Source organism: Lolium perenne, chromosome 2 (genome assembly GCF_019359855.2).
Source record: "Lolium perenne isolate Kyuss_39 chromosome 2, Kyuss_2.0, whole genome shotgun sequence".
NCBI lineage: Eukaryota > Viridiplantae > Streptophyta > Magnoliopsida > Poales > Poaceae > Lolium > Lolium perenne.
The window spans coordinates 292,005,449-292,026,281 of NC_067245.2; the positions used below are offsets into that span (position 1 = coordinate 292,005,449).

Consider the following 20,833-nt stretch of genomic DNA (forward strand, 5'->3'; position numbering starts at 1 on the left):
TTCAGACCTTCTTCTTCTATCTTGCTCAAAATATTGAGTTATTATACACCCAACTCAATCTTTACTCTACCCCTTAGAGTTTTCTTATGGTCTTCAACTCCTTTTATTCCAACCATTGGATTTATGGTTGGAATATTGGTCTAGGTGTAGCTTATGGTTTATATTCTTCTAAGGTCTTGTGAAGAATGTTTGTGGTATATCCACTCAGTTGTGGACATCCAATGTGAATCCTTCGACTAAATGATTATAGGTTATTGCTATTTGGCTAATAACATTTTATTTGTTAACAACTTCTTAGTACAAATAATCCAATTATGGACTACTTGATACCAATGGTGGCTATTTGTTATCTAAAAAGTTACTCTATTCTAGGTTTTGATCAACTGGACGAGACATCTTCTACTTTATCTCGCAGTATTGATACTATACCAATTGTGGTCTTCTGATATCAACTATGGTCTTCTTATATCTGTTATGGTTTTATATATCATCTTCCTTCCTCCAGGATTTATTTTGCAAGAAAACCACTATGAAGATAGTATCTAAAGTGATTTCCCATGCATTCCCTCTTCTGTATTGATTGTGGATCTGCTTGAGCTTCACCATAATCACCAGCTTTCTCCCATTCATGCTTCTCATGTACTAAAGTACTCCTCTATTGAGGCTAAGCATGAGTCTTGAATGGTACTTCCTTCAGAGTATTGTGGTTGCTTCCCACAATTTTATTTCCTTTTTCTGATGCAACTTCATCTTGTCTTTGGAATCTTCACAATTCGTCACTTCCTCACACGTTTACCATTACCCTCTAGATCTATAGCACCAAGTAATAGCTTGATATTGCAACATGCATTTGCATATCAAAGTCAGACTTCATGTATGGATCTAGTCAAACAATGAAAATCCAATAAAATCCAAGAAGATTCAGCTTTGTGCATATAATACACACCATCTTAAGCCTGAATATAATAGTTGAGTAAGACATCTCTAAACATCAGGCTCTGATGTGTAGTATATAACACCACATAATATAGGTTTATATCGTGATACTTAGCACGAATATATGGGATTCTACTATTTGTCTCAACATTTATCTTAATTGCACATTTGCAATGAGATAAACTTGAAACAAAGGTGGTCTAGGATAGTTAAGGTTAACCTAGTTTTCTTTGGAAGTACTAACTTAAATTCTATTTTGTTGAGGACTACCTCACATGGTATCACTAGATTCTAAAATGGCTATTCTAAACACATAGCTATTGGAATATAGCTCCTATACTTTCAAGTGTTTCTACCATAAACATATGGTCATGATGTGCTTGGCACACTTCTCATGGTTTTGGAACACAACTCCTGTACTATTGGTGAACACCTGACTTCTTATTGTACTTCTCCTACATACTTAAGATGTTCTAGTCCATCACATATTGACTCTCAATTGAATCATATATGATTTCTATCTCTACCATGTAAGTAGACATAATTTATTCCAATCACTCTTCCTTACCTCCCATGGTTGACTTATCATGGTCTATACTACTTCATATAACTCATATTTATCGCTTACTATCAGTTGTTTCACAAGTCTGTATAAATTTGTACTCACCCATTACTTGTATTGGTTTGTACCTTCTAATAGGGTATCTTTCTTATACACATATCTTCATTACTTGATATCACTCCTATTACAGGTCTGGATAACTCTTACTTAACTATAACAAGTGTTGGTACACATCTTCCAATAGGATATCTTCCTTATGGTTGTATCCTCTCTTTAGACTACCATGTATTGTATACCAACTATGATCTATTAATCTATGGTTTTCAGACTTCAATGGTATGCTACATACTTGGGATTAGCTAACTAACTTTACTTGGGAAAATAGGTAGGAAAGTTTGACTCAAGTGTGTCAGGATTATTCTCAAGTGAATATCCATCTCAAGTCATAAGGAGAATTTGGTTTAGCTAAGACCACTTCCTATAGACACTACCAATCCTATAGGTCTCCTTTAAAGGGTTTTAATCCTAGGTCAAAGCATTTGCTCTGATACCAACTGTGGTGACCCGGCATACCACTGCATGATGTAGTATGCAAGTCTGATATAACACCAATGAAACACCGTTCCACTAGCATTATATCGCTCAGAGTGGTACAACAGAAACATATGCGGGTCCAAGGTATGTCTATAGAATTACAACAATGACTCTGTTACATAAGATCATCACAGCCTCCTACTTTACAATGAGGTAAAACTACAGATAACTCCAGAAGAACGACTCGTAGTTTAATCCTATCACGAACTCTATTTGTAGAGTATTTAACTAGCTATAGAGGCTATGAATAGATTCTAGCTAAATAGGAGCAAGGTTTAGGAAACTAGTTCCTTTCTATTGCTAAGCTAGGTTTTATCCCCGTTGGATGTGGTGTTGACTCTTCTGACAGGTTCCTGTCCCTTGAAGTAGTTGTTGACTCATCGGTCTTCGAGTTGTACTGTAGATCCTCCTTCGATGCCTTCATATCTAAGCAGGGGATTTAAGAGTGGGATGAGTACGAGCGTACTCAACAAGTTCATTATAGGAAAGAGGTGTTTAATGCACTAGCTACAGCATTAGACCAGAAAGTCTAATGCCAATGCAGGTTTTCATAACCATTTCTTCAAAAGGTTACTTTTATTCAGAAGAACTATGTCCGTCAGCCTTCACCGGTTTACTAGAACTTCATGGAGTTCCTTTCCGGCCGCGTTCGCAGTTCCATATCCCGAAGCAGGAGTGACAGTCACGGTTCATTACACTCGCAGAGGTGTGTTGCTTTACCCATAAGAGATCTTAACCTTGGTGCCAACCGGGCGCGCAACCCGTCCACACTTCCTTTGGTGTGAGGCCCGGTATAAGGTCTAGCCAATCATGTTCCTCCGCTACCTCGAACACCCACCCTTTGTTGCATGCCCCGACCCTGGGTCCACGCCGGTCCCATTATTCCCGTAATTTCAGGGTGGACCCCGACCACGACGACATCTTTGGGCTCTACCATACACTCCTACGCCGGTAGCTGCAACCCATCATAGACCGCAAGACCGTGGGGAACTTATGGCGTCCCCAGCCTACCGCTTGCACTTCGAGCGACAAGTGTCTACGGACTATGCCGTGGGGAACTTATGGCTTCCCCAGCCTACCGCTTGCCACCGACAGATACAAGTGTCTACGGTAAAGCGCATCCGTTGATGAACGAGAGGTGGAAACACTTTTGACTACTCCGTCCCACTCCGGATCTTATGGTTAACACGGGTCTTACGGCACAAGAATCACTGGCGACATTTGTTGTTTAATCCTAGATGGATATAAACCCTTGCAATGGAACCTCCACCATATCAACACAATCCATGGTTCCATTGCCCACCACATAGTCATATTCATAGTTATGAAAATAATGGTTTTGGTTTTTATGCAATAGTGATAACCATAATACTTTGCAAGTAATTTGATAGAAATACTCAAATGACATGAGCAAGCGATGAACTTGCCTTTCTTGACTGCAAGATTATGCAGGCAAGGTCTTCGATACGCAATAACTCCAAATTCTGAAATAGCATCATCGTCCGATAAGGACGATGTTTAAAAGATTGGCAAAGATGCAATAATGCATAAGTATGAGATGCAATCGTTCTAAGCGTGATCTAACCCTGATGATTTAGGATTAGTGAGTGGTAATGATTAGTGTAGGGTGTGTTACACTTTTAGAGTGATTCACAAACAAGGTTCTTATTCAGGTTTGTGTTGTTTTAGAATCATAAACAAGTGGTAGAATGCATAGTAATAATCATACACACCCAGGAATAATAGTGGTATAATAAGTAAAGAGCAGTTGTCAATTTTAAGTCCTATAATGCATGGTTGATGATTACTTATTATATAATTCAAAAGAATAACTTTTGAAGAACATGTTCTTTAACAAAGAACAAGTATGATAATTAGGTTCGTGGGGTTCTATGGTTTACTATGGTTCCAATTGGTTTCTGGAGTAAGTATTAGATGGATCACAACATAGTTGGATTCATCAGCAACTAGGCTTGATTGGTTTTACTTAAGCATAAACAACTCAAGCAATTTATTATACATGGTTGCTATCCTGGTGGTTGGATTTCTTTGGTGATAGCTAGCTAGAATTTATAGGTCCTGTTAGGTAGGGTTGATGATGATTCTCTGTTTACTTCAAAAGAATAACTTTTGAAGAACATACTTCTTAAGTAATAAGAAGTATAATAATTAAGGTTGAGGTTGTCTTGTATTAGCTATTGGATCTCTAAGTAGAGAATGGTTGGTTCCTAAATAGGATGGTTCATAAGTATCTCACACTAGTGGGTTTTAGTGGAGTATGGTTAGGTAATGCAAGATGATAAGCATGGTTGCTATTTGGTTTCCTCACAATGGTGTGATGATAATCATGGATAGTTAAGGATGGTGATCTTGGGAATAGGAACTAGGGTTTTACACTTGGTTGATCCTACTAGATCAACAAGTTGTATTTAAATGAGAATATAGCATAACAAGTAACTAGTGATAGGGTTCTTACATTTTATGTGGTCATGGCAGGTATTTATTTGCTACTATGGTTCTATGATTTGAAAGGAGGTAACATGATCACATGTTCTAACCTAGGGATTTAGGTTTAGGACAATTTAGGGTTCACATATACTAATGGAACTAGGGTCTAAGTGAGTTGAGGGTTTAGCACTACACATGAAATGATGAGTTCCTAGTTTTCTTCCATATGGAACTAGGTTTTACTATTTACCATATGGTTCTATGATTAAGAACTTCATTTTGAATTTGAAGTTATTAATAACTTCTAAGTAAAGAACAATGTTGAATTTGGCATTTTATTATTTTTAAACAGTTAATAATTAGGGTAATTATTAATTAGGGTTTAAATCCCTTTAATAAGGATTTAACAAAACGATGAATAAATAAATTACTTTTAATGTTTTCTTTATTCATGTAATGGTTCTTATTTAATTTGAAAAGTTTTTTACTAATTATTGAATTTTACTTGAATTTAAAATTAAAAGAAAAAGGCTTAAACAATAAATATTAAATGATTAAATTTTTATTAAAAATAAAAATTTCATGTTATATTTTTATTGGATAGTATTTACTTTTATAAGAATTTTGGTGTCTTATTCTTATTTTTCTAAGTTAATATGATTTTTCTATAATTTTCTAAAGTTGCAGTAACTATTGAATTGAAAAATAAAACAAAATGACTAAATCTACCCGGACAGAACACACCCACAGTCTATGACTGGTGGGGTCTGTCCACCTCACCCGCCACGTGGGATTTGACCGAGTCAAAATCGCCACGGTGGCGAGGAGGTCTCTGGTCGGCGGGAACTAGCGATGGTCGCCGGCGCGAGGGCGTTCCCGCGAGCCTGAGCAGGGGCGCGTTGGACAGCACTCGTCGAGGCAAACCAGCTAGTGGTGGCGCCGCCACCAAATGGTTGCCGGAGTAGCTCCGGTGAGCGCGAATAACGGCGGTGCACGGCGGACTACGGCGAGAACAAGCTACAGGGCATGCTAGGGCACAATACGGAACTCGGGAGAGGCGTGAGCTCACCCAGATGACGAAGGGCTTGAAGAGGAGGTCGAGGGAGCTCAGACGGCGGCGATCTCGTCAATGGCCGCGGCGCCGGTGGTCGGAAGAAATGGTTAAATTCGTCGGAACGGGAGCTTCCCAGCAAGCGCGCGTCGGCTAGAAGGTAGCTGGCGACGAGGTGGAGCTCTAGGGCTTCACGGCACGGCTCGGGAGTGCTCCAGTCGACGGCAAGAGGAATCGGCCGAGCGGCTAGGGTTTAGGCCTCGAGAGAGAATGACGCAGAGAAAAGGAAAATTAGGGCTTCCGCTGCGCTTTATACGATCTACGGCGTGTGCTGGCAGTCCATAACGGCGGCGGCGACGCGGGACGTGGCGGTGGTGGCTCGGTGGCGAGCTCCTGTGCGCCCCAGAGGAGAAGACGAAGACGACGCTCCCCTCCTCGTGTTTATCTCCAGTGAAACGACATGGGCTCGTGTTGGGCTGCTGTTTGACTTGGGCTTGGACTGCTGCTGGGCTGGTGGTGGACTATGATGGTGGGCTGCTGCGGCTTGGCAAGGTCCAGGTATCCAGGTAAGGCCTTTCTCCCCTTTTCTTTTATCTGTTTTTATTTTCTGTTTTCAAATTCTATTTTAATTCCTGGTTTTAATTCGAATTTGTATCCTTTTCTATGTTGCAGGTATTTCTTAATTGAATAATACAAGGAATAGCCCAAGATTCATCATCCACTTAGGTAATGTATTAGAAAATTTAATGTGGGTACTATAACCTTGGTTTAGTTGTTATTATTGGAATTTGAATTCAAATATCCATATGGACCTGAATTTGACTATTATCTTTAAGAATGTTAAAAGTTGTTTTCCATATGATATTTTTATTACTTAGTGATATATGGAGTTTTGTTGGTATTACTTTATATGAAACAATCCCAAAGTAATTCTTATTAATGAATTTCAATAAGGGTTGACTTAATGGCATAAGTTCATGTGTTAATGTATCTCTAAGGATTTGAACTCCTATTTGAAAAGGTTGTCACTTGCCTATTATTTTATGTGCATAACTATGTGCTAATGAATTGTATTAATTCTATCTTGAACACCCTAGGGTGAACATTATTCTCAACATAGCTTGGTTTTGACTTATGAGGATAAGTGGTTGATCACACATATGATTTTAATTATGGTATTTAACACTAGGTTAATCTTAGGTTCATAATTGAAACATAAGGTGTAGTTGGTGAGCAATCCTAGGGTTCTAATGAGATTTATCTAATGGCAATTGGTTTGACTCTCAACTATGACCTGGTTTGTATTATGATCACCATAGTGATACATAAACTGGGGTTGAGATTTAATTCTAGGTTATAGATATGACATCATATTGCATGTGCTAGAGTTTAATCTCCCCTAACCATGATAAGGTGGTTACTTGCTTAATATTTCATGTGCTTCCCTAATTACTAAGGATTTGAGAATTGGTTTTATCTTCTACCAATTAACTTCTATTATTATCCCCAACTTATCATTTAAGTAACTATAGTAGTTATATTTCTTTTTATAGTTAACTTTGGTTATAATGATGAATGGTTTCTCACCATAAAAATTATAGAGTTTGACTCTAAGGTTTGCTTAGGTTCTTAATATCCTCTACCTTAAGTTCTTAGGGTTTATGATCACTACCCAATTTATAATGATCAAGGTTTGGGTTCCTAAGTTATTACTAGAAATATTTAGATATGGTTGTACCAATTACCCCTCTCAATCCACAAGGTATTGGATTATGATCTATGGTTCTACTCAAGGAATGATGATGTGATAAACTAAATATGTGGTTTGCCTAAAAATTCTACCTTGCTATCTTCTGTAGCTTGTTCTTCAGGAAATCTGATAAACCTGCATCTTGTGGCATGCCTCCACCTCCTAGCTGCTTCATCTTGATCCTAACTATTTTATGGAGTGGCTCAATGTGTTGGTGTCCTTGCATCATGGTGCAAGATGATGAGATGAATGGAGTGTGAGGCTCCTTTTATAGGCTTGGGCATGCTCTAGTATCATGACACATAGGTAGGTGACTCATGTTTTGATTTGATGAGTAAGGTGCTTGGTTGTCATGCTCTCATCCATAGCAATCCTTTAAGCATGAGGTGTCATAGCTTGGGATGCAAGCTATGTAGATATTTTCATCCTATGTGGCATGGATATTATCCTCTCATGTGATTTGTTTTTGGAGAGCCAAGTGGCTTTTGTTACTAAATGTCTTATGAATAATCTTATGCTTATGGGTGAGTCACTATATCATATGTGATTGTATTTATATTATAATTGGGATCAAAGTGTCAAGAATAAGAATTATACCCCAATTTTGAATGATGATTTTGATTTCACCAAGGCATGATCATATAAGTTCCAAAGTACACATAGTTTATTTTATTCAAATAGTTTGAACTATAATTCGTAATGTAAACGAATTTAGTTTTGTAATATTCCACATATTTAATAAGTTATGATTGTAATAAGAATGGGTGGCTTTTATGCACTTAGGTCCTTGTGTTTTGCTATATTTGGGATTTAGTTTTAAAGTGAGTTCAATTGTTCCTCAAGTGTAGTTGCTTAACTTTGAAGTGTTAATAACTTAGAGTTTGATTATTATATATTTGATGGTTATAGGCCTCACCCATCTATTGTTACTTGATATCCACTTGAATAGATGTTCCTATGTTATTATAAGGAATATCATGTTATGATCTTTTATAAGATCAAGCAATTGATCCTTGATTAATATGTTATTGTGTTGGTTTTAATTCCATTTGATCTAACCCCTTAGATCAAATCATCTTTTCCCAAAACAGGTTTTAACAAAGGTCACACTGAGGTTTATAGCACTTGACTTGATGAGCTACTTCAATTCCACCAAGGTCAAGTGAAACTTCAGGTACTGTGATAGTTTTACTTTAAAGCGCGAAAATTCCCCAGATTTTCTATGCATGAATGCAATGCACACATCTGTTTCCTCTATTTTTGTAACCCCATTACCTGGGATATTACAGGTTTTGACCTAAAAACACGGGAGAGAAGTCGAAGTCGCTAGAAACCATCCAGAACGCCGCCACCATCGCGAAACTCCGTCTCGGGACCAGAAACTCCGTTCTGGCACTCCGCCGGGACGGGGAATTGGAGGAGATCATCGCCATCATCACCACCGATGCCTCTCCATCGACCAGCCATGTTTCCCACATCCATGTGTGAGTAATTCCCCCGCTGTAGGCTGAAGGGGATGGTAGGGATTGGATGAGATTGGTCATGTAATAGCATAAGATTGTTAGGGCATAGTGCCTAGTGTCCGTAATTGGTACTTTGATGATATTGTTGCAACTTGTTATGCTTAATGCTTGTCACTAGGGCCCGAGTGCCATGATCTCAGATCTGAACATGTTATTGTTTCATGATGATATTCATTATTTTATGATCTTACCTGCAAGTTGTATACACATGTTGCTGTCCGGAACCCGAGGCCCCGAAGTGACAGAAATCGGGACAACCAAAGGGGAAGGCAGTGATGTGAGGATCACATGTGTGCATGGAGTGTTAATGCTTTGCTTCGGTACTCTATTAAAAGGAGTACCTTAATTTCCAGTAGATTCCCTAGAGGCCCGGCTGCCACCGGCTGGTAGGACAAAAGATGTTGTGCAAGTTTCTCATTGCGAGCACGTACGACTAAATATAGAACACATGCCTATGGATTGTTTAGTACTTGGATACCGTTTTATTACTATCTGCAAATGCCCTACTTTGATTGTTACATGAGTTTCTCTCATCCATGCAACGCCCGTCATCCATCCCTATGCCTACAGTATTTTAATCCTGTTGTTTACTAAAATCACTACTGCTGTCTTTGTTACACTGCTGTTGTTATTTCACTACTGCTACTGCTATAAAATTGTTACTACTGATAAACTCTTGCGAGCAAGTCTGTTTCCAGGTGCAGCTGAATTGACAACTCCGCTGTTAAGGCTTTCAAGTATTCTTTGTCTCCCCTTGTGTCGAATCAATAAACTGGGTTTTACTTCCCGCGAAGACTGTTGCGATCCCCTATACTTGTGGGTCATCATCGACTAGCTTTTTTTTAACACGGAATGGCCCTGAAGGGCCTAGATCCTGCATTAGTCACAAAACATGGAGGTACAAACTACATAGAGGACTCCCAAGGAAAATAAATTACAACAAAGACCTCACAATAAGCCCGAAGGACCCTAAACATCAAATAGAAAATGCGATCCAGTCCTTCCTCTCCACTGATGCATCTAGAACTCCAACTACCGGTCATCCTTACCTTCATTGGGGACAAAATCACTTGGTAAAGAGAGGACAAGGAATGCCGCCTGGAATCCCACAAAGGGCCTCCACCTGGAGGTTAAAGAAACACCGAATGAAGCTACCGACATTGATGCAGGCCACTTGTTGGCCATCAAGGTCGGCGGGCAAGCTTGGGCCACTGAGGTTGTACTCGTGGGAACAACAACTTCATGTCTCCCCCCACCCACTATCCAACTCGACTCCAAAATCCAACAAAAACTCTACCTTCTTCAGGACCTTGCCAACATCGAAGAAAAGGCCACACCAAGATGATGATGGCACCATACCCACCGGCCCGACGTCTTTCCCCACCTACTGCTTCCACCAATGGAGCAGCACATGAAGAGGAAGAGCCAGAGAACGCCAGATCTACCCCAAGAGATCTAGCGTTCTACTCACATACACCGGCAAAATGCCTACAAAAGATGAAATTGCATTACTACTATATACAGGGGCATCCGACATCTCTCCTCCACCATCTGCGGCTAACGGCGCTGCTGTGGAAGACTCGGGATTGATTCGGTCTCTCACAGGGGACTCACAAGGGTGGTCAGGTTCGGTTTTAGCTGGGAGGAGAACGAGAGCAAAGTGTCGTCGACTAGTTATATATCTCTGTGACTGTGATCATGGAGGACATGTTAGACCAAAGAAACCTTAAAACTAACAATGTGTAGTATTATTTAAGGAAAAAACTACTTGTAGAATTCTCATCCACTCCAAAAATATATCTATATTTATATCCAAGTTAAGAAATCATTTAAACCTTTCTAATAATATATCTTGTAGAATCCAAAGTTCAGCTCATAGAGTTCAGGATGACAAACCAAGTAACCATCCAAACTTGATTAACTATTGTGCACTTCATGAGAACATTGTCTATTGTTCTCTATTCTTTCTACTTCTCGAGGCATAATGAGTTAATGACAGATCGAGAGGCTCGGTTAAACAAAAATGAAGGAGATGACATATGTTATATATGGTAATCGTGCTGCCTATAGTGCATGAATTCTATCTCAACCTTCCTATGAATTCTATCTCGACAAGAGTATCAAATAGATATTTTTCTTTCGCCTCCAAGGATTCTGTTCCTTCGTATCTATGTTGGAATACGATACAAGAGGCTAAACATGCCGATTGATTAGACTAGCAAACTAAGGGGCCACTGACTTCTATAGAAAAATTGGAAGGAGCAGTGGGGTCTAGTCGAAGCGGTGCACAAAATGTACCAAGGCGAGCCTCACTTCAGGGGTCTCTTGAACTTCATGGAGACACGGTTAGAGAGTTGGAAATGCAGTTTTGACTCTTGCATCCCAGATGCCTATATATAGGATTCACACATGATCTCACGGCAGCCAATGCAACGCAGGCATGCATGAAAGTCGGTACCCATATATGGCAGTACACACTGGAGATCCTAGATATCTAAGAATACATGATAGATGCAAACACATATGAATATAAAATGATACCCCAATGTGATACAAATTAATTGATTGTGAATTATGAAAAAAAATTATTCTTACCCAATAAGGAGTTCAAATAGGTACATGTTTTGAAAGGGACAATGTACTGAACTAAATCTTTAGAAAATAACAAAGAATTTTGTGCATTTCTATGTTTATCACACATCTAAATTTGGCGATATGTGTTACAATCGCATAACGATGATCACTTTATATATCATAATATTTTGTGCTTATGTCATGTATTCACCTTCGCAAATTATAATAGAGAAAATGCTAGTCAAGACCATCAGATAGATATCCAAGCTATATGAAAATACAAAAGATTAGTATAAACAAGGTGGAATCACTGGTTCTAACATTTTTTTAGCTCAACAATTAACCTAGTTGGTTTTATGGGAAAAATACATGGTTGATGAATTTTGTTCAGGAAATCTCATTTTCATTAGAAGATAGCCACCTACTAAATCTGGAAAACAAAGTAATCATCTATGCGCAAGAGAGAATAAAAATAAAATCAAACACAAAATTAAAAAGGTGCCATTGAGATCATGATTCTCATCCTCGTCTATAAACATTTTTTGAAGCTAGAATCCACTTCTTAACTCGTTGTGTATGCGGTAGAAACAGGGCCGCGCGGACGGGAGTGCGGCTGGTGCGGTTGCACAGGGCCCCAAATTTTGAGTGGCCCCAAATTTTCGATTTGCATTTAGGAGCATGTAGTCGATAACTAGTGGTGAATCAGGATCGAGTAGCGGTTGCCGCCCCAGATGTCCCATGTTCAGGCAGTTTAGTTATGTCCTTTTCTATTCTCCAGCGGCCGCGGGGAGTAACATCATTGACGAGTGACGGCGTGGCTTGAAGCTTTCTCTCCAGGTCCAAGGGTAATGGGTATGGGAGAAGATGATGACCGCAGCTTGCCCCTGGGCTTAACTCTTTGAGTGAAGAGGCCCATACCAGGAGACTGCTCCAGCTCAACTTATAATAATTGTTTTGTGAAAACAGCTCAGCTCAATCTATGCCTAACTAGGAAAAAACCTCAACCTACATATTTTATACTTCTCCTAATACTAAAAACAATCTTGCTCAGATAACGAATGTTTCAAGTGTTAGTGGTCTATCTTTATTAAAAAAGAATCCTCTTGCCAGTTTTTTTTGGATCATGAAATTTGGGATATTTTTGTGCACCATTTTCAAGAGTAGACATAGGCTTGCGCCTTACAAATTTTTGATCTAATATTTTTTGCCCCAAATTTTTTATTCCTAAGTCCGGCACTAGCCATAAGCACTTAAAAATTGTAGTTATAGTGCATGCGGTGTTTCCAAGTCAATACCCGAATCATCATTGGAAAGCATCAATTACACATTATTTGTTCATTTGTTCAATCTTTTCGGAAGAAAGGGCCCCTTTTTAGAGTTTGGCACAGGGCCCATGATTTTGTCGGCCCGGCCCTGGGTAGAAACATGAAACAATAGGTACCTCCAAGGGTGGATCGCGGCCAGAATCATCACCTTGATGGTTCGTAGACCAAAGAAGGTGCTCATCGACGAAGGATGGCCCTTGTTATAGTGGCAGAGCTCAGTACAAACAAAAAGGAACCATGACCCTTCAATGAAAACATAGAGTCGGATACAAGTGGTGGCACGCTTAGCTTATTTGTGAATTCATGGAAATTATTAATGGGCTTGCTAATACAATTTGCAGTTTTAGGAATTTTTATCGATTTTATTCTCGGTTACAATTTTAGGCTTTAATATTAGAATCGCAAGTTGAACACATGAAAGATCAACTTTTCTTGTTGATGCCATCTGTCAAATGTCTCGCGCTCAGATGTACATATCCTCAACTTCAAACGTGTACACGAGTATTTTGTTTTCTTCGGCCCGTTCGGAACACGTCATGTACGTACGTGCGCTCGCACGAGAGGCGGGCAGCTATGGGCGCACCCAAGATTGTTTTTTCTTCTTTCTTTTCCTGGCGAAATCTAACGAGTATGGCTGCCGCACCACACAACCGGCGAATGTTTTGCACGCACCGGCGACGACTACAGTGATTCGTGGTGTCGTGCACCGCAGCGCGTCTGGACGGTACACGTCTCACTTCACCTCTTCCCTTCCCCCGTCCATGCTGTGATGTGCATGCACACTCGGCCTATAAAACCAGCACTGGCACCTCTCTCGTCCTCACCATTGTCTACTCAACTGCAAAGCTCACACAGTTTATTCAGTTACCGGCGCCAAACTGATCCAGTTTCCTTCACCAACATCCAGACCCAGCTCAATGGCTTCTTCTTCCGTGCTGCCAATTGGAGGAGGCGTGGGCGCCGCCGTGCTCACCGGCGGCACAGCTGCCGGCAAGGCTCTTGCTCCCAGGCCGTGCTTCCTCGCCGCTCGCCCAAACGCCGTCAACGGAGGCCGCCTCCGCGTGCAAACCCCTCCCAGATCGTCTCCGGTAGGTATATATAGTTTGTATACACTCACCTTTGTGTGTTCGCTAACTTCTCTGAGATATGACCATTGGTTCATTCGTACGTTCGGCAGGCGTACAAGAACGCCGCGAACGCCACCGACGACGCCATCCAGAACGTCAAGGGGGTGGCCGGGAAGGCGGCGGACAAGGCCTCGGACGCGAAGAACAGCGCGGCGGAGACAGCGGGGAAAGCCTCTGGGAAGGCGCAGAATATGTCCGAGGGCGCCGCGGGCAGCGCGGGCGATGCTAAGGACAGGGCGGTGGAGGGTGCCAAGAGCGCCGGCGAGAGCATGACGGAAACGGCCAAGGGTGGCGCGAGCAAGGTGGCCGAGACGGCGCATGACCTCGGCGGGAAGGCGAAGCAGACGTCAGAGGAAGCGTGGGACGCGACCAAGGACGCCGCGCAGTGCATCACGGACAAGGTCGCCGCCGCGGCTAAGGATCTGAGCTGAAAATTTGCTAAAATTTCACAGTTCTGTCAGATCATAGGAGCTCTGTAATATAATGCTTTCGAATGCACCTTTTCAGCTGTGTGTCCCAATGTCTACTGTCTCAAAAGAAATACGAAGTGCTAGCGTTAACTTTTGACTGCAGATGTTTGGACATACCATGATGCAAGTCTGAATCAACAGAGATATTTATGTGTGGATGAGAAGGCAGATGGCAAGCCATCACTGTCCAGAGAAGAACTAAAAGCTCCTGGAAGCACCGTCAAATACTGTTGCTAACATGCACTCATCCTTAATTTCAAAACAGCAACATAAATTTACACGTCCTTAGACAGGACGAAAGGCAAACTATAGAAATTCCAACCAACACATCAAAAAGTTGTCATAGCAACACTGCCTGATCGGCGTACATGTACATATGTCATATATGACCTAATGATCCTTTTTCAGCTAACACTCTGCCTTTTGCAGATATCAAAACTGGCCTCACACAATCAAACAAGTACACAACAATCTGCTGCACAAGGGAAATACTATACAGGTTAATACATCATCATGTGATGTGCCTGCTGCCACAATGTCGTCTACACTTCGACACTGTACACAAAATTACAGGAGAGACGTGTTCCTACTGTCCTAGTTATCGCCTTCTGAATAAAACCAGAAGCAAAGTGTCGTCTTTTGCCAATCGCCATTGTCGTTTGTTTTTATGGTTAGTGTGATCTCTAGTAGATAAGTAGATCGCCATGAACAAAACAACCAGTGCTGAAATGGTAGCTTCTGCATTCACACATAGGAGGTCAAGCGCACCTGCAGCAGATTTGAGTGCGGAATGCTCATCGACACAACCGCCCTGCGACAATTGTTCCTCAAGAACGCGAAGAAGTAGTTTATGGTCAACTTCTTGAAGAACCAGGAGTCCTTCCTGGCTTTGACGATGGGGTTGTCAATAAGATAGACAGCTCCAGTTTGCTTCGCCTGCTTGATGAATGCGAGCTCCAGCTCAAGGTTCTCTGTGTAACCCAGTACAGGATCTTGAGGCGTTGAGCAGCTGGGTGATTCAGGAATCGCTTCATTTGTAGGCGCAAAGTCCACCATGAGAGGGACATCAAGCGAGTAGAGGCTACCGTTTGCTGCTGTGATTATCCGTGTAGGCGTTGTTGGCTCATCATCAGAGTCGATATCATCTTCACTCTGTAGGGACAACTCTACAGCCTCCCGTTGTATGAACTTCTCAAGACCTTCTATCAGAAGGCGCTCAAATGTGTTATGGTGCTCCTGTTTCTTGTCTTTGTAACCGTATCTGTGTTATGGTACTATTTGCATGTTAAATTAGAAGTAAATAAACTACTAAGACCAATAATTATCCCCAAGCAAAAAAAGTAATGTTAAGCACTTAAGCCTCTTGGTAATAATGTTATAAACCAGATATTAGTGGGTAGTAGTAAATAATCATGGATCAATGCAATCATGTTTGAAGATTTTACCAGACCAAGGCCCGTAACCAACCAGATTCGGTGTATTCTGATTTAGCGTTTCATTTCGTTACATTCTACTGTATTTCTTTAGCGTTCTATGAGAATGTGAGCCTATTATGGAACCAACCATTTCAAGTCAGTAAGACCAGTAACTGGCTGTGTCTGATGTTTTCGGTAGAAATGGGTAAAGTTGGGAATAATAGATAAAATTACATCCATGTCCTCGATTTGCTAGTGCTAAAACCTATTATTATGTGGTGGGGGAAGCACACACACAATGTGGATTATATACCGTAGTACTTGTAACTCAGATGGATCATGAACCTAATCTAATGAGTCCATGTACATACCTGGCAATACAGCGGAACATGTGATAGCTCCTTGAGCAGACACGTTGGAAGAGAAACCTTTCACTTTGGGGAACCACAGGCACTGGCACATTCCTTATGCACACGAATACGATTATCGAATGGATGGCGGGGAGCGCGGTCAGAAAATGACCAAAAGTTGCAGGAACTCCTTTCACTATCTCACTATACACCAAGCCTAGTCCAGGCGCTCTCATGGTGCCAAGGTTGGGGCCCAATTTTCTCATTAAATCCTTTGAAAGCTTCTGTCTGACTTCACTGTCATACTTCAGCTTGCTTCCATAGTTCCAGATAAACATAATCATGAGAAGACCAGATGCATAGACCAACAGTGCCCAACCTCCATCTCCGACACTACTCAGAGCTGATGAGAGGAAAATCAGCTCCAAGAAGAGGAATGTGGTAAGAAATGATATCACCTTAATAATATGGGTTTCCCATATTAAAAGCATTATGATTGTTACATAAAGCGTGGCCATTATCATCACCCCAAGTTCAGCTATGGCTGTTCAAGATGGAACAGTTGGTTAGCATATTGAAGTGTTACAGCATATTGCATAAGCAGAGAGGCAAGCAAATTGGCATAAAAGTATATCTCCGGTTCATTTTTATTACCGTATGCATTGCCGACATCATATGTGCTTCTGAATAGCACAATAAATCCCAAACAGGAAGCCAACAAAAGCCAATTTACGACAGGAATGTATATCTTAGCCATGAATTTTCGAGACGTGTGAACAATTTTGAGTCGAGGAAAGCAACCAAGTGAAATTGACTGCTTTAGGCATTGAAATATAGCAATCGTCATTGTCCTACTCGCAATCAGTGCAGCTAAATTAGCAAGCAAGAAAACAGGCCAGAAAGCTCCACCTGCATAGAGAATACAGCGTAATTAGTCAGAGTAAATACACTGGTGTAATACATGATACCAGCCAATTAAACACGGAAAAATTGATGTATGTAACCACAGCATATGGAAGAATCACTAATGGAGTTCATTCATTAGAACATGAGAAGACTGGCTAGATGTTTTGCAGCCTTCAACTTACTTGGAATAGATGAAAAGAAGATATGTTCGGATGACTTCTGGCTTGCAATGAGGAAAGCAGCTTGTCCTAAATATGCCAAGACAAGGCAAGGAAGAACAAGAAGAACAAACATAGACTGCAAAGGAGAACCCAGGTGGATTTAAATATAGTCAAGAGTAGTGGATACATTAAGCATATCTGTTTTTATATTATATAAAACTGAGCATAAAAATACTAAGGTGTTTATAGGAAATTTTAACAGCAGATAGAGCATCATCTACAGGAAATGGAAATAAAAATAATACGGAGTAGTTTCATAAACTCGTGATAATACCTGAACAAATCGTACAGGAAAGTAGCAAAGATTTGCAAAGATAGCCTCAGATCCTGCAGGACAGTTGGATTGAATAAGTATAAGTGAGTTTCATAGAATGTGTTAACAAAAAAGTTCCCTTTTTAACCAAGAGTTTAAGACAAAAGTTCTGAACTAACACACTGCATTCTAACACAGCAGGAATCCAAATTCATCATAGAAATGTCTCGAAATTAAAGCATGCAAGCAAATTACACAAGGAAAAGCAAAAGAGAACTGAGATTGTAAGCTGAAAAGATAAGTTTGTGTGGAAAAATCAAATTATCCTTACTCATTGGAGGTAAACTAGCTAAGATGTTTACCTGTTGCGCACAAAAGACAACCACCAAGGGACAGCCAGGCCTGAAAGGGATTCTTCCCAAAATAATAAATAGCGTATAGAGGATTAAATGCCTTGAAAGCTGCTGGGCCGTATCTACTGAGATTGCATATGCCGATTCCTCCAAGACAGCAAAACCATATCAGCAAACAAGGGCCAACCACAAACCCAATTTTGCTAGTGGCATACCTCTGTAGACTATATAAGATTACAAGAAGTGCAATAGAAATCATAACCACAACATCTGCAAACAATGTTAGACGAAATTAGAAAGGGGAACTAGCATAAATTACAAATAAGTAACTTACTTCACTGCCATTAGATAATGTAAATTCACCTTGTGAGGCATTCGGTATCCCAACTTTCAAGCCACTCACAGCAGACAACACTATTTAATGATAAAAAAAAGTTAGCGAACAATATAGTTCCGAATAAACTACAATCACACAGAAAGGAAAAATATGATATTATAAATTGAGCGCATAGTACACATATGAAGAAAAAATAAACCTGACATTGCTGGTGTGATAACTCCATTGGATATAAACATGGCAGTCCCAAACAGCACTAGGCCTAAAAGTAACTTCTTCATCAATAGTGAAGATTCAAGTTTCTCCTTTACTTTTATGGATCTCTCAAGCTCAGCTGTGGGAAGTTTGAGACGGAAACTTGACATCCTCTTCTCAGCCTGAGCCTGTACTTGGCTTGGAATGAGACTGACTTTTGCATTTCTACAAATTAAAGAATACATGGCAAATATCCCACCTGCAGAGTCATTGAATAGCTGAAGGATGTTAAGCCTCTAACAAACCCATGTATAAAAGGTTCAGCCTTACTAACTCATTAACAACCTGGGATATACCTTCACCATCGTCATTGGCCCAAAGGACAACCAATACATACTTCACCAATGGCATCAAAATCAGAGTATATAGAACTAGTGAGAGTGCTCCGAGAACATCCTCCTCCCCAAGAATAGGGTACTTGTTAAACATGACATCAAATGTATACAACGGACTAATGCCAATATCTCCAAAAACCACAGCAAGAGTCTGAAGAGCAAGAAATACTGTCCTGCCAAGATCAAACTCCTGCACATGTAAATGAAACAGATAAGCCATATATGAGATAGTGAAGGAAACATGAGAAAAGTAAAAAAAAAATCTTTATTTAACGTGGAGACATATTAGGATCTACATACATGCATGTAATGTCCCTTTAGGATCTACATGCATATTACTTTAAGAGATGCCTATATTGTATATAGGCCGAAAGAACCTAAGTTTTTATGAAAGAAAAACTTGCCCTGAATTCACAGCAGGTTGGGGTCTCCAATGAGATTATACAAGTTCCTGATTTAGCTGTATTTAGAAGGCGTGCCTTCTATAAGCATGTTGGTTGGAGTGGGTAAAGGTTCACGGCGATTCAACATTAAGTGTAGGTGATACAATTTTTTTAAAAATAACTAGTGATCCAGAGTTGATGCACAACAAAAAAGACGACAGATAACAGACATCCTTTTCCGCAGTCACCGTTGGTCACACATCCAGATTATGAGTCCAATCAAGAAGCACAGAAAATTTGCATAAGGGATTATTAATTTTGCATGTAAAATTCCACAAAACACTCTAGTCGACCACACATTTATCCGGTTATCCCAGCACAGCCATTCCGAACCACCATTTGATTACTGATCATTAGCGAATTATTGATTTCCCAATCCAATGGTACACACCGAGCCGAGAGTAACCAAATCAGCACCCGGCGATCGTCACATCCCCTGCCATTGCACGCGCACAGCAAAGCTACCACCACAGAAGGTCAGACGCAAGCAACATCCGTCGTGCACATGGCGTGAAACGCGAAACATCGCTACGAGCATACTATATGTGAGGAAGGGAACAAGAGGGCAGAAGCAGAGGGAGACCTCGTAGTCCTCGAGCGGCTGCGCGACGGAGACCTCGTTGCCCTCGACGTCGAACCAGTCGACGGAGGGCCCGGTTCGGATGAGCTTCTGCCTGGCCTCCTCCTGCTGCTCGTCGTCGTCGTCGTCGCCGTCGTCGTTTTCGTCCTCGGACTCGAAGCTCCCGCCCCTGCCGACGGGCGCGGGCCCTCCCGGCCGGGCCTCCTCCTCGCCCTCCTCCTCCTCCTCCCCGGCGGACACCCAGCGCCACTCCATGGAGGGCGCCTTGCGCATGCTGCCGGCCGCCGACGACTCCGCGGCCATTCCCGATCGGATCGACAGGACAGGACAGGAAGTTTTCCGGGAGGAGAAACGAAAGAATTGGGCTCCCGTTGTTGCGTGTCGGGAGGTGGGATGTCTGGGTCTGGGAGCGGAGGGGGGAGCGAGAAAACCGGAGGCGAATGGGGCGGTGGTGGAGTGGAGCGGGGCGGCGAGCCAGCCAGCGGTTTGGTTCGCGCGGAGGGGGGAGACGGGTCGCTGCTGAGGTGGCGGCACGTGCGGACCACATGAGCAGATCCAATCCCATTTCGACGATGATGATTAATGAATTCTTTTAGAAAGTGTACTGTGTCTATGATCTTATTTGAGATATATGGATGGCGGCACGTGCGGACCACATGAGCAGATCCAATCCCATTTCGACGATGATGATTAATGAATTCTTTTAGAAAGTGTACTGTGTCTATGATCTTATTTGAGATATATGGATTTATGAAATTTGCATTCCTCAGGGAACCAGCCGACAGAATTGAGACCAAGGAATCAACAATTTTATGTAGTCCCTCTCCCTTTCGAGGAGAAATTAATTGGTTTAAAAATATAATAGGTAGTACGAAGACGTGACCTCCGTTGGATCTTCTTAAAAAAAGTTACATCAAGTAACGGAGTGGTTTGCTATATTTTTCAAAAATTGGAAAAATAAGAAAATAAGTTTTTTTTATTTTTAAAACTACGCTGGTTTTATAGTTTTTAGATAAGTTTTAGAA

General features: G+C 41.2%; 2 protein-coding genes across 2 annotated transcripts; one reads left to right on the forward strand and one right to left on the reverse strand.

Moving 5' to 3' along the window:
• The first annotated feature begins 13,565 nt into the window (after nucleotides 1-13,565).
• LOC127336256 (uncharacterized) lies at nucleotides 13,566-14,449 on the forward strand. The gene is made up of 2 exons (XM_051363049.2): nucleotides 13,566-13,851; nucleotides 13,941-14,449. Exons 1-2 carry the CDS (start codon nucleotides 13,681-13,683, stop codon nucleotides 14,319-14,321), a joined length of 552 nt encoding a protein of 183 aa, XP_051219009.1. The 5' UTR covers nucleotides 13,566-13,680; the 3' UTR covers nucleotides 14,322-14,449.
• A 220-nt stretch (nucleotides 14,450-14,669) lies between these two features.
• LOC127336255 (probable potassium transporter 15) lies at nucleotides 14,670-20,285 on the reverse strand. The gene is made up of 10 exons (XM_051363047.1): nucleotides 19,812-20,285; nucleotides 18,747-18,975; nucleotides 18,395-18,649; nucleotides 18,222-18,272; nucleotides 17,868-18,128; nucleotides 17,527-17,579; nucleotides 17,214-17,328; nucleotides 16,780-17,034; nucleotides 16,147-16,669; nucleotides 14,670-15,621 (listed from the first exon to the last, which is right to left on the reverse strand). Exons 1-10 carry the CDS (start codon nucleotides 20,109-20,111, stop codon nucleotides 15,105-15,107), a joined length of 2,559 nt encoding a protein of 852 aa, XP_051219007.1. The 5' UTR covers nucleotides 20,112-20,285; the 3' UTR covers nucleotides 14,670-15,104.
• Nucleotides 20,286-20,833: the final 548 nt, after the last annotated feature.

Bases quoted from the DNA above. Each gene is read 5' to 3' on its own strand.
- LOC127336256 (XM_051363049.2), top strand. From the start codon at position 13,681: ATGGCTTCTTCTTCCGTGCTGCCAATTGGAGGAGGCGTGGGCGCCGCC. The intron at 13,852-13,940 runs GTAGGTATATAT...TACGTTCGGCAG, and splicing joins CCCCTCCCAGATCGTCTCCG to GCGTACAAGAACGCCGCGAA.
- LOC127336255 (XM_051363047.1), bottom strand. From the start codon at position 20,111: ATGGCCGCGGAGTCGTCGGCGGCCGGCAGCATGCGCAAGGCGCCCTCC. The intron at 16,670-16,779 runs GTAATAAAAATG...CATCTTGAACAG, and splicing joins TGATGTCGGCAATGCATACG to CCATAGCTGAACTTGGGGTG. The intron at 15,622-16,146 runs GTATGTACATGG...ACCATAACACAG, and splicing joins ATGTTCCGCTGTATTGCCAG to ATACGGTTACAAAGACAAGA.